The 14,623-nt window shown below is 40.8% G+C and overlaps 1 protein-coding gene across 1 annotated transcript in view; it reads right to left on the reverse strand.

Moving 5' to 3' along the window:
- Nucleotides 1–4,052: 4,052 nt before the first annotated feature.
- Nucleotides 4,053–14,623, reverse strand: part of OCA2 (OCA2 melanosomal transmembrane protein) — a 473,528-nt gene continuing 462,957 nt past the window's right edge. The window contains exon 23 of the mRNA XM_042941271.1: nucleotides 4,053–4,536. Within this exon, the coding sequence (XP_042797205.1) occupies nucleotides 4,452–4,536 (85 nt within the window). The 3' untranslated portion in view covers nucleotides 4,053–4,451. The remainder of the gene's footprint in view (nucleotides 4,537–14,623) is intronic.

A 14,623-nucleotide genomic window follows, 5' to 3' on the forward strand; every position in this document is an offset into this window, starting at 1 on the left:
AAGGCTCAGAGTGTTCGTGCATGACCTACCATGCCTACTGAAGCATAACAACAGCAGGTTGTGGAGGAGGGCATCAGTGTCCTTCAAAACCCCTGGGATAGCTGTCCTCTGAAAACTGTTGATGATAGTAGGGGTCACAATAATAGAATTTAGTCTTCTTTTCCCAGGGAGAATAATGGGATCCCAAGACAGGAGAAACCAGGGTAGTGCTTCATTGTTACAAAGGTAGGCACAGTTTACGGTAAGCTTCAGAGACCTATACTAAAAAGCAAATTGATCGTACATCAAATTACATGGTAATGAATTATATGAGCAGCTTCCCACATAAAAGTGGAAAAAATCCCTAACTCAAGGATCATTAAGAAGAATTAACAACCTCAACCACTTCCCAGGCCTGAGCGTGTTCCTTGAAGGGAGACTACGTCTCTTTAAGAAAGAACATTGCAATACAGGCAAGAATGTGTTTAGGGTCTCCCCTCACACTTACCTCAGAGGAATGCAGGGAAACAGCACAAACCATTTGTTGCCATTTATCAGGGGATTTGTGCATTGGTGAAAAGAAATAACTTATATCTCCATCTTTAGGTGTTAATTTTCTGCAATTGTCAGTCAAAATGCCATCTGATTCACCAAAGTAGAGGCCTATGGAAGTCCAGTGGTGGATGCATTCTTGAGCTAAGTCCATACAGTAGTTGAACCTGTGGTATAGTGGCTATTTTCCCAGCTCTAAAATGAGTCCTGCGATGGATGTGTCAAATAACTATCAGAATCTCCAAGTTTGTTCCTTGTTATGTTTTAAAGTTTCCCCATTCCACACCAAGATAGCAAAATGAAAGAAACACAATATCCTGATAGAATTGGCAGAGATTAGCACCAACTTATCATTTAAAATTACCTTGCAAAGTGAGAGACAAATTGTTACATTAATCACATTCATACAAATTACAAAACACAATTCTTGGCCTTCTTTTGATGTTATAGGCAACATATAATAGATTGGAGGAGCTGCTCCAACCTTCATGAGGCTGCATGGTTTGAGGAGGACAAAATAAAGCAAAAGCCCCTCCATAAGGCCATGTTGTGCAAGTTTCCCTGCAACATGGGCCTTCAGCAATGCCACAGCACATGGAGGGGAGGTATTGGCAAACCTCAATGGGAGAATCACAGTGTAGACGCTAAGGATTTGGATAAAGTCCATGCCTTGCTTTTCTGACTACTCATCTACACCAAAGGCAACTTCTGGCTGCCACTGGGCCCTAGTAAAGATTGAGGACCTGATGGTGGGAAGCAGTGTGACCGGGCACGTTGAGCTGTGTATCATAAAGTGTCATCTGACCAACTGATCCACAAAGTTGGTCTTCCGTTATGTGGCAGTTAGGAAACTGGGCCCAAGCATGTCTGGAAGGCACACATAAACTGAAGAAAGTTGCTCAGATTCCTATGGTAGCTATGTCTGCTGCTTTGACACCACTTCCTCCACTCATGCTTGAATGTGGCCTTGGGAATATATCTGGGGTGAGGTATCTATCAAAGGTAATACACAGCTATTAATGCAAGTTCAGAATCCTCATATGTGACAGGAAGCAAAGAGATTTTCATCTTGATTTTCATGGTGAATTCAGACTCTAAAAGCATTTATTTCCTCATGGTCCTGGTGACACTGAAGGGTTCATGCATGAGGTATCAGAACAACTTCTACAAGGATAACATCTGTGTGGTTCAACATTTATAGTGAAGATACAGTTTGTCTCTTCAATGTTGTCTTTTCCTATCATGGTGAAACAGAGTTTAATAAGCTTTGGATTATCCACCTATTAATTCTGGAGACAGCATCAGGACAGAGTATGGACAAACTTGCATTGTCTCCTGATGACAGGAGAGCTGATAGAACTTTCAATGTCTCCTTCATTGCAGATGTGAACTTCTCATCTGCTAAAGAGCAAAAATGGTGAATGGAGTAGTGTACCTTCCATCTGCTCCCCCAAACATACTTTCCATGCTACTTGTCCTACTCTGTCCACAGGAGCTGACCTATGTAAACAACATCAACAGTTCCTCTCCTCCTCTGGCTTTTGCTGGCTTTACCCAATGGGAAGGACATTGGAAATTACGGAGAAGAATGGGAGTGAAATCAAGGTAATTCCCACAGCCTGCAAGTGACTCTTGTTGGCTGTAACCATCTACAGAAGATCACAGCTTCTGTTAGGGATCCCTTGCCATCCAGCTCCCTGCATTTCTGGGTTCTGCTATTTCCTTCCCTCACCTTCCCACTAGTCTGAAGGAACATACCATACTGGTTAAATTCCCTCTGAGTTACCCAATTTGAGCACCCAAGTGTTTCCAGCCAGGACTCTGCTGTACTAGGAAAATACAAGAAATGAACCAGGAGCATTGAGTGCCCATTTGATGCTTGTGATCTCTATTTTAGGTAAAACCTGTCATCTTAACTGATTAATTACCTCAGCACTATTAGACACAGGGCCAGAAAAGGCAGAGGAGTGGCAGTTTATTTAAGAGCAGTTTTTAATTTAAGAGCAGAAGTAGAAAACTGAGCTAGGAGGGAACTGATGTGGGAAGTTAGAAAGGGGGAGAGGCTGATGCACTGGAAGCATCAATGGGGGGATATGTTTGGGTGGTGATCTGCAGCAGGTGACAAGAAGTGTCAGGGAGAGATATGTGAGATAAATATTTCAAGAGGCAGTTACCAGGGACCAACTTCAGATGTAATGAAGCTTGAATGCCAAATAAGGAATTCTGAGAAGGTGAGGGAGTAAGGTGAAGAGGAATAAATGAGTCAGGAGACAAAGGTATTTAAGAATGAGAAGGAGTGACTGAGGACTGAGGGTGGCATCAATGAGGAGAGGTGGGAGGTGAAGAGATGGATGCTGTGGCATCATGGGGGAGTAGATGCTGAAGGAGCAGAGAAGAGCCAGGAGTTAGAAGCAGCAGCTGGGCACAAGGAAGTCACCACCACCACCACCAGGCATGGAAATATGCAGGAGAAGAGAAGACAGTGACTTTTGGTGAAAGAATTTGGGGACATCTAGGTGTCAGTAAGGCAATGTGGAAAGGGACCAAGAGCTAGTAGAGCTGTCAGGTCTCTTTCTCTGGAAAGTCAGGAGTGGAAGCTCCTCTGGAGCACTTAGGCAGGTGCCACACAGCATTTTATGTGACAAAGACCAGATTTTAAAACAAACTGGGGCTTCATGTCACCTTTGCTGTCAAAGAATTCAAAGATGGCTTATGAATCCAAAGGGCATATTCTGAGAAACTCTCTCATGGAGGACACAGGTTGCCATTTAAAAATTGTAGATTCCAAACTGTAGAAAGGGTACATTCATCCTGAGGATGCCAGGGACAGAAATGCAACTATAAAGGTCTCCTACTTTCCAGTACTTAGTGCCCTGGGGATCTTAAGACTTTTTAAATCAGACACTTCATACAACTACCACTTCTGAGAAGAATCCCCAGTAAACATATTCATCTCAAGCAATCAGATGCAGTAGACAAAAACTGAAGGAGAGATCAGTTGTCTGGGGTTTAGCCACGGTATTGCCTAAGCAGAGCATATGAGACCTCAGCTGAAGCATGCTGCCCTATCTTGCTCTTTGTTCTCACTAGCCTTGTCTCACATGTAACACTCCACACACACACACACACACACACACACACACACACACACACACACAAAAGCATTCCAGCATTTAATAAACATTGACTGAACCACTGGAGGCCTGTGGAGTGTGCACAGCTGGGTGTATTAACCACACTTTTGTGATAATCAATGGAAATAGCTTGAACCACCTTCAAAACTCAAGTTTATTATTCTAGGCTGTTAAATTGTAAAATATTATTTTAAAAGCACTTATGACCATCTTACAAGTCAAATTTCTACACTTGTAATTGATGACTTAAAAACTCCAGAGAAAAACATAAATGGATAAAATATAATTTTATATTATGTAAACTACTAAAAAGCTAGGAGACTAATTAATTCTAAATCTTTTGTCAAGTTACAGTTTATTTTTTCAATACATAAAATGTTTCCTTACAAACTGTTTTCCTTTTCCCAGAAAGAGTACAGAGATGCAGACTATTTTAACATGGAAAATGATTACATAAAAAAACTCTTGATGACCTCAGGAAACTGAAAGTTAAACAGTACAAGCCACTTGGAGTCGAATATTGCATTTGTGTCTTTTCTTACAGAGCATAGCAAGACTTGTTTTGAAATATACATATTTTCTTGTAGTGGAATCTTTAGTAAGTTATCTTGTATTTCCCATGATTTTCTAGCATTCACCTGAATAAGTGTGGATGCCAAAGGTTTCCACTCCAGAGCACCCCCATGATGAGCACCTTTTCTTCTCCCAAGAGTGGTCTTGGGGCAGTTTTCTACTGATGTTGGTGATGGATAAAGTTTCCCTTAGTCTTCAAACGATGTATATCTGTTAATTCCATCCCATCACGACATGAGCAACAAGGAGGTAACACATCCCAACTGTGCAGGAGACAACCATCATTGGGAAGCCCAACCTGAAACATGAAGAGAAGTGGATTGTGGTGTCTGGTGTCTGGCAAGTAATGTGAGTTCTAAATTAATTATTACATATGTCATTACATCATTATATTTGCCATGACTTAGGAGGTTTGTGTATCCACAAAGTCAATTACTTCTTATTTCTAGAAATTGAAAAGTTGGTTTTAACCTAGATTATATGGATGCATGCCTACATTAGATATCTCCCAATGTATGACATTTTATTGAGAAATGCTTACAATTTTTATAAATTTTAATTGACATTTTATAGCCTCAACTTAATCATCTACAACATTAGAGTGTTGGTCTTGATAATGACATTTAACAACTGTCAGTGTCATATAACTGGACCATTTTTTAAGTCTCTGCATCATCTTCCAATTGTCCTTCTGAGAAAACTGATTTCTTAGAAAGGTCATATTCCTACAGACCCCTGAAGTTCCTAACACTTAATAGTGAAGAGAGCTTTAGAGGTAGGATTGGGAAATAATCTCTTGTCTCTTGGAAGGTAAGAGGAAAGAATGGAATTTCTTCTGTATTCAGTGAAGTGCAGGAAGTATAGGTATGCACAAATACAAAAGAAGTCATGAGAAGATGAAAGTTTCCCTCATTATATTCTTCCCACGATGTACTTGTGTTCCCACAAATTCCTATCCCAGCTAACAAATCACAATTGATTCCCATTTCACATTTGGAATTCATGCTTTGAAGCCATTACTTCGTGCTGCATTGCCATTGAGGGAAGTTACTGCAAAGACTAAAATTTTTGTCCCAAAAGGCTTAAAAATTCACTGGGAAGAGCCTAGTGTGTTATAATGATAATGATTATAACATTCTTCCTTACCCTGGCCGTGGGCATGGGGAGTGCCTACTCAGAAAGAGTCACAGTAAGGCTCTCTCTATGAAGCTGTAATTAAAACAGAAACTACAACCACAAGTGAAATAGCTCCTTAAATTCTAGACCAGAATTAGACATTTCAGTAAGGTGGTAGCTTCTATTCTAGGCACATTTCTTTTACAAAATGGAAAACTGAAACAACAGATTTCAGTAAAATAATCTAAATTTGAGATTAGTAAACTTTGTGTTTTTTTTTAATAGCTGAATATGTTAGCAATATGTCAGTCCTAATAATTGAATTCTGGAAAAATGCACCCCAGGAACAGTGTCTGTTCAACTCCAGGTGTCACAGACATCATCACAAGCGTTCACACAAATGTAAAACCTTTCCTTACACTGTGACAGATTGTATAGAATTGAGTCAGTGTCAAGTAAGATGCTGAATACTTCAACCTGGGTGATAGGACACCTGACTGTGTTTCAGAAGCAAGTATGCTTCGCCAAAGGATGGAGTCCACAAAAAGAAGACCTTACTCTTGGGGAGTCCAAGCCCAAAGGAATTTCCTTGTAGATGGTTCTGCTGTGCTCCCAACATCGTAGATGGTTACTGGTGTCTCAGAGATGGCAACAATCCTGAGGAGTATCATCTATGGACTGATGCAAGCATTCAGACTCCATAAAAAAAAAATTGTTCATGTAGTGTCTAGACACTGTGGAAATCCTCATAAAGTTGACCTCATCAACTGCTCATATCACCTTTTGAGATTGATATCATCACATCCACTGTGCAGATGGGATTCGGAAAAGGAAGCAGACTTATCCAGGTTACTTGGCTAATCTCCTTTGGTGTGGACAGACATTCAAACCCCCTCAGTCTAACTCTAGAGTGCATGCTTTTAATCACTATACATTCTGCTTCCCTGTTGGTACAGGTAAACCATACAATGACAACATACAACTCAGAAATAAGTGACTTATTCACATCTACTATATGCTAAGGGCCTGATGTTGAGAATGCAGATGTTGAAATTTCCCAAACACAATAAGGCAGGTCATACATATTATCCCTATTTTATAGAAGAAACTGAAGCTTAAATATATTAAGGAATTTGAAAAAATATGCCACCACTAAGATGCAGATGATGTTTTGGCATATTTTTCTGGCTTCAAAATCCACATGCATTCCCACCACAACACATTAGTTAAGGGTACTGTTCTTGTCCAGCTGCATGATCCTGGGAAAGTATTAAACATCTCCATGACTGAATTTCTTCATCTTTAAAATGGAATAATAATACCTACTTACTAAGGTTGTTATGAGGATTATGCGTTCACCTCTATAAATCTCTTAGACAAGCATCTGGTCACATAATGAGCCACCAGAGCAAAGACTGACAAGAGACCCCTTAGTGTTCATTTAACATGACAGTGAATCTCAGACAAGATGTTCAGGACTACAAGGGAGACCTTTTAATATTCGCTGAGCCTCGGGAGAATGGATCAACCTAAGCCTATGCTAATACCACCTACAGTCTCCTAACACCACAACATACAAACTCCAGCCTAACCAGTGGGAAGAGAGAGACATAAACAAAAGCAGAAACAGACAGACAGAGATAGAGACAGAAAGAAAGGGTTAAAAAGGGAAAGGGGGAAGGGAGGGAGGTAAAGAGAGGAGGCAGGGAGGGAGAGACAAAAAAAAAGAGAAGGGAATTATATCAGATGTCAGTTCTAATATTTTAGATTCAAGCTTCATCATCTGATAGTTGGATTATAACATGCCAACAAAAAATAATACAAAGATATTTGCATGTACCATAAGATCCTTGAACCCATAAATGTGTATACAGTAAGGATTCTATGAATGAAAAATGTACTTTTACTGTCCAAAGAGAATTGGCCTAGGTAAATCAGTATTTTTTATAGATCAAGAAACAAGAAACTACAGCCCCCAGGCCAATACTGGCCCACTGACTGTTCTTGTAGATAAAGTTTTATTGTAATACATTCTCTCCCATTCATTTACTTATCAACAAATGGATGTTCTATCATCTAGGGTAGCTGTGGCTGCCACATCAAACTATTGTTGAGTAGTTGCAACAGAGACCATGTGGCCCATAAAGCCTGAAAGATTTATATCTGACCCCTTACAAAAAAAAATGTTTGTCACTCCTTATCATAGAAAAAGACATTAAGTCCTAGGAAGGAGAAGAAACTTGTCATCTTCTTGTCAGCTCACTCAAAATGCAAGATAATCCCAGACCATAAGCCAATAGAAATATACTGTGAGCCACCATGTAATTTCAAATTTCTAGTACCACGTATTTAAAAAAAAACTTAAAAAAAAGTGAAATTAAATTTAATAATATAGTATTGAATCCAACATACCCAAAATATTATTTTAACATATATAATCAACATAAAATTGAATAGTTTACATTAATTTTTATACTAAATCTTTGAAATCCAGTGTGGGTTTTCCATTCACAGAACACCTTAATTTGACTTGCCACATTTCATGCCTCAATTGTGCCAAACTGACTAGGGGTTGTGTGGTCCAATGCAGCTCTAGGTGGCTCACAATATCTGGATGAAAACATTTGAAAAGGCAGGTTTATGACCTTGAGTTGATGCAGGGGATTCTGGCTCTACATGGAGCTTTCACAGAGAATATGCTAGAGTGAAGCATTTGCAGGAAAAAAAGAGGTTGAGACAGACTGGCAGGGTCGCTGCAACTACCTGTGTACATCTCCACCAGGCTAGCAACCTCATCAGGGTGGCCTTTTCTTGTACATTTTGGAAGTCACACATACAGACAAAGAATTCTCTAATGTTAGAGTCAAGACAAATGGTGAAGATATTCATTGGCATTTGATGGCACTGACAGCAGTAGCTACACACCTGAGTATCTGATGGGTAAAGACAAGGATGGGGCAGCTCTGTTGAAACTTCTAAAGTTGGCATCTTCCTTCTTGGGGTGAGCCCCTGCTGCTTTTTCCTGTGGGAGTACCATTAGTTTGGTTGGTGTTTTAATGCTTCACTCCCTGTCCAGGCAAGAGTCCACTGAAAGGAGATTTATTTGAAGTGAGGGAAGTAATGACTTCCTATCACTGCCAGCCATTCTCTGAGTATACATATTTATGCTCCACATTTACCAAGAGCAGTTCCATTTCCCAGAAGATACATCTGTCTTCCTCCCCAAGCCTCTCAGAAAAGCAGTACCTTCACCAAAAGGCTTAGGAAAAGCATATTTGTTCAAAACATAGCATCACATTATGTTTTCATTTCCCTCTGAGATTATTTTCAATCCATTCTGGCTCCAAACATCACATTCTGTTACAGAAGACAAAAAAACTTGAATGTCAAAGAACAAATCGAGGGATTTCGGGAGAAGATGGCAGCGTAGGAGGACACTGGGCTCACCGCGCATCCTGCTGATCACTTAGATTCCACCTACACCTGCCTAAATAACCCAGAAAACCACCAGAAGACTAGCAGAATGGAGTCTTCAGAGCCAAGTGCAGATGAGAGGCCCACGGAAGAGGGTAGGAAGGGCGAGGAGGCGGTGTGCGCTGCATGGATGGGCAGGAGGGAGCCGGGGTGGAGGGGCAGCCTGTCGGCCAAGCAGAACCCCCGAGTCTGGCTTGCAAAAGCGGAGGGGCCGGATGGAGTGTGTTCCGACAGCAAGCATGACGTAGCATCTGGGAGGTCATAAGTTAAAAGTTCTGCTCGGAAAGCGGGAAGGCTGGAGGACAAAGGGAGGGAGAGCTGCTGAGCCCCGGGATGACAGAGCTCGGCTTAGCGGGGAACAAGGTGCTAGCCAGCGCCATCTCCCCTGCCCATCACCCAGCCAAAATCCCAAAGGGAACCAATTCTTTCCAGGGTACTTGCTTGCTACGCAAAAACACCCAACGCTGTGCTTCTGCAGAGCCACCTTTCCGGCAGAGGGTCTGACACCTTTGCACTGCCACAGGGCCCCTCCTGAAGTGGATCACGGAAGGAGAAGCGAGCTAAGCCTACCCCTCCTGCCCCCATGCACCTTGCCTACCCACCCCAGCTAATATGCCATATCCCTAGCACCACAAGCCTGGAAGTATGCAAGTAGCCCAGACAGGCCACGACACCCCACAGTGAATCCCGCCCCTAGGAGAGGGGAAGAGAAGGCACACACCTGTCTGACTGTGGCCCCAGCGGTGGGCTGGGGGCAGACATCAGGTCTGACTGCGGCCCTGCCCAACAACTCCAGTTGTACACCACAGCACAGGGAAAGTGCCCTGCAGGTCCTCACCACTCCAGGGACTATCCAAAATGACCAAACGGAAGAATTCCCCTCAAAAGAATCTCCAGGAAATAACAACAGCTAATGAACTGATCAAAAAGGATTTAAATAATATAACAGAAAGTGAATTTACAATAATAGTCATAAAATTAATCGCTGGGCTTGAAAACAGTATCCAGGACAGCAGAGAATCTCTTGCTACAGAGATCAAGGGACTAAGGAACAGTCACAAGGAGCTTAAAAATGCTTTAAACGAGATGCAAAATAAAATGGAAATGACCATGGCTCGGATTGAAAAGGCAGAGGAGAGAATAGGTGAACTAGAAGATAAAATTATGGAAAAAGAGGAAGCTGAGAAAAAGAGAGATAAAAAAATCCAGGAGTATGAGGGGAAAATTAGAGAACTAAGTGATGCACTAAAGAGAAATAATCTACGTATAATTGGTATCCCAGAGGAGGAAGAGAGAGGGAAAGGTGCTGAAGGGGTACTTGAAGAAATAATAGCTGAGAACTTCCCTGAACTGGGGAAGGAAAAAGGCATTGAAATCCAAGAGGCACAGAGAACTCCCTTCAGACGTAACTTGAATCGATCTTCTGCACGACATATCATAGTGAAACTGGCAAAATACAAGGATAAAGAGAAAATCCTGAAAGCAGCAAGGGATAAACATGCCCTAACATATAAAGGGAGACCTATAAGACTCGTGACAAATATCTCTTTTGAATCTTGCCAGGCCAGAAGGATTGGCAGGAGATCTTCAATGTGATGAACAGAAAAAAATATGCAGCTGAGAATCCTTCATCCACCAAGTCTGTCATTTAGAATAGAAGGAGACATAAAGGTCTTCCCAAACAAACAAAAAAAAAAAACTGAAGGAATTCGTCACCACTAAACCAGCCCTACAAGAGGTCCTAAGGGGGATCCTGTGAGAGAAAGTACCAGAGACATCGCTACAAGCATAAAACATACAGACATCACAATGACTCTAAACCCGTACCTTTCTATAATAACACTGAATGTAAATGGATTAAATGCGCCAACCAAAAGACATAGGGTATCAGAATGGATAAAAAAACAAGACCCATCTATTTGCTGTCTACAAGAGACTCATTTTAGATCTGAGGACACCTTTAGATTGAGAGTGAGGGGATGGAGAACTATTTATCATGCTACTGGAAGCCAAAAGAAAGCTGGAGTAGCCATATTTATATCAGACAAACTGGACTTTCAATTAAAGGCTGTAACAAGAGATGAAGAAGGGCATTATATAATAATTACAGGGTCTATCCATCAGGAAGAGCTAACAATTATAAATGTCTATGCGCCAAATACCGGAGCCCCCAAATAGATAAAACAACTACTCATAAACATAAGCAACCTTATTGATAAGAATGTGGTAATTGCAGGGGACTTTAACACTCCACTTACAGAAATGGATAGATCATCTAGACACACGGTCAATAAAGAAACAAGGGCCCTGAATGCTACATTGGATCAGATGGACTTGACAGATATATTTAGAACTCTGCATCCCAAAGCAACAGAATATACTTTCTTCTCGAGTGCACATGGAACATTCTCCAAGATAGATCATATACTGGGTCACAAAACAGCCCTTCATAAGTTTACAAGAATTGAGATCATACCATGCGTACTTTCAGACCATAATGCTATGAAGCTTGAAATCAACCACAGGAAAAAGTCTGGAAAACCTCCAAAAGCATGGAGGTTAAAGAACACCCTACTAAAGAATGAGTGGGTCAACTAGGCAATTAGAGAAGAAATTAAAAATATATATGGAAACAAACGAAAATGAAGATACAACAATCCAGACGCTTTGGGACGCAGCGAAGGCAGTCCTGAGAGGAAAATACATCGCAACCCAGGCCTATCTCAAGAAACAAGAAAAATTCCAAATACAAAATCTAACAGCACACCTAAAGGAAATAGAAGCAGAACAGCAAAGGCAGCCTAAACCCAGCAGAAGAAGAGAAATTACAAAGATCAGAGCAGAAATAAACAATATAGAATCTAAAAAAACGGTAGAGCAGATCAACGAAACCAAGAGTTGGTTTTTTGAAAAAATAAACAAAATTGACAAACCTCTAGCCAGGCTTCTCAAAAAGAAAAGGGAGATGACCCAAATAGATAAAATCATGAATGAAAATGGGATTATTACAACCAATCCCTCAGAGATACAATCAATTATCAGGGAATACTATGAAAAATTATATGCCAACAAACTGGACAACCTGGAAGAAATGGACACATTCCTGAACACCCACACTCTTCCAAAACTCAATCAGGAGGATATAGAAAGCTTGAACAGATCCATAACCAGCGAAGAAATTGAATCGGTTATCAAAAATCTCCCAACAAATAAGAGTCCAGGACCAGATGGCTTCCCAGGGGAGTTCTACCAGACCTTTAAAGCAGAGATAATACCCATCCTTCTCAAGCTATTCCAAGAAATAGAAAGGGAAGGAAAACTTCCAGACTCATTCTATGAAGCCAGTATTACTTTGATTCCTAAACCAGACAAAGACCCAGTAAAAAAAGAGAACTACAGGCCAATATCCCTGATGAATATGGATGCAAAAATTCTCAATATGATACTAGCAAATCGAACTCAACAGTATATAAAAAGAATTGTTCACCATGATCAAGTGGGATTCATTCCTGGGATGCAGGGCTGGTTCAACATTCCCAAATCAATCAACGTGATACATCACATTAATAAAAGAAAAGATAAGAACCATATGATCCTGTCAATCGATGCAGAAAAAGCATTTGACAAAATTCAGCATCCTGTCTTAAAAAAAAACCCTTGAGAAATTCGGGATAGAAGGAACATACTTCAAAATCCTAAAAGCCATTTATGAAAAGCCCACAACTAACGTCATCCTCAATGGGGAAAAACTGAGAGCTTTTTCCCTGAGATCAGGAACACGACAAGGATGTCCACTCTCACCGCTGTTGTTTAACATAGTGTTGGAAGTTCTAGCATCAGCAATCAGACAACAAAAGGAAATCAAAGGCATTCAAATTGGCAAAGATGAAGTCAAGCTTTCACTTTTAACAGGTGACATGATACTATACATGGAAAATCCGAGACTCCACCAAAAGTCTGCTAGAACTAATACATGAATTCAGCAAAGTTGCAGGATACAAAATCAATGTACAGAAATAGTTACATTCTTATACACTAACAATGAAGCAACAGAAAGACAAATAAAGAAACTGATCCCATTCACAATTGCACCAAGAAGCATAAAATACCTAGGAATAAATCTACCCAAAGATGTAAAAGATCTGTATGCTGAGAACTATAGAAAGCTTATGAAGGTAATTGAAGAAGATATAAAGAAATGGAAAGACATTCCCTGCTCATGGATTGGAAGAATAAATATTGTCAAAATGTCAATACTACCCAAAGCTATCTACACATTCAATGCAATCCCAATCAAAATTGCACCAGCATTCTTCTCGAAACTAGAACAAGAAATCCTAAAATTCATATGGAACCACAAAAGGCCCCGAATAGCCAAAGTAATTTTGAAGAAGAAGACCAAAGCAGGAGGCATCACAATCCCAGACTTTAGCCTCTACTACAAAACTGTAATCATCAAGACAGCATGGTATTGGCACAAAAACAGACACATAGACCAATGGAATAGAATAGAAACCCCAGAACTAGACCCACAATCGTATGGCCAACTCATCTTTGACAAAGCAGGAAAGAACATCCAATGGAAAAAAGACAGTCTCTTTAACAAATGGTGCTGGGAGAACTGGACAGCAACATGCAGAAGGTTGAAACTAGACCACTTTCTCACACCATTCACAAAAATAAACTCAAAATGGATAAAGGACCTGAATGTGAGACAGGAAACCATCAAAACCTTAGAGGAGAAAGCAGGAAAAGACCTCTCTGACCTCAGCCGTAGCAATCTCTTACTCGACACACCCCCAAAGGCAAGGGAATTAAAAGCAAAAATGAACTATTGGGACCTCATGAAGATAAAAAGCTTCTGCACAGCAAAGGAAACAACCAACAAAACTAAAAGGCAACCAACGGAATGGGAAAAGATATTTGCAAATGACATATCGGACAAAGGGCTAGTATCCAAAATCTATAAAGAGCTCACCAAACTCCACACCCGAAAAACAAATAACCCAGTGAGGAAATGGGCAGAAAACATGAATAAACACTACTCTAAAGAAGACATCCGGATGGCCAACAGGCACATGAAAAGATGCTCAACGTCGCTCCTTATCAGGGAAATACAAATCAAAACCACACTCAGATATCACCTCAAGCCAGTCAGAGTGGCTAAAATGAACAAATCAGGAGACTATAGATGCTGGCGAGGTTGTGGAGAAATGGGAACCCTCTTGCACTGTTGGTGGGAATGCAAAGTGGTGCAGCCACTCTGGAAAGCAGTGTGGAGGTTCCTGAGAAAATTAAAAATAGACCTACCTTATGACCCAGCAGTAGCACTGCTAGGAATTTACCCAAGGGATACAGGAGTACTGATGCATAGGGGCACTTGTACCCCAATGTTTATAGCAGCACTCTCAACAATAGCCAAATTGTGGAAAGAGCCTAAATGTCCATCAACTGATGAATGGATAAAGAATTTGTGGTTTATATACACAATGGAGTACTACATGACAATGAGAAAGAACGAAATATGACCCTTTGTAGCACCGTGGATGGAACTGGAGAGTGTGATGCTAAGTGAAATAAGCCATACAGAGAAAGACAGATACCATATGGTTTCACTCTTATGTGGATCCTGAGAAACTTAACAGAAACCCATGGGGGAGGGGAAGGAAAAAAAGAAAAAAAGGTTAGAGTGGGAGAGAGCCAAAGCATAAAAGACTGTTAAAAACTGAGAACAAACTGAGGGTTGGTGGGGGGTGGGAGGGAGGGGAGGGTGGGTGATGGGTATTGAGGAGGGC

The sequence above is a fragment of the Panthera leo genome, chromosome B3 (genome assembly GCF_018350215.1).
Source record: "Panthera leo isolate Ple1 chromosome B3, P.leo_Ple1_pat1.1, whole genome shotgun sequence".
NCBI classification, from domain to species: domain Eukaryota; kingdom Metazoa; phylum Chordata; class Mammalia; order Carnivora; family Felidae; genus Panthera; species Panthera leo.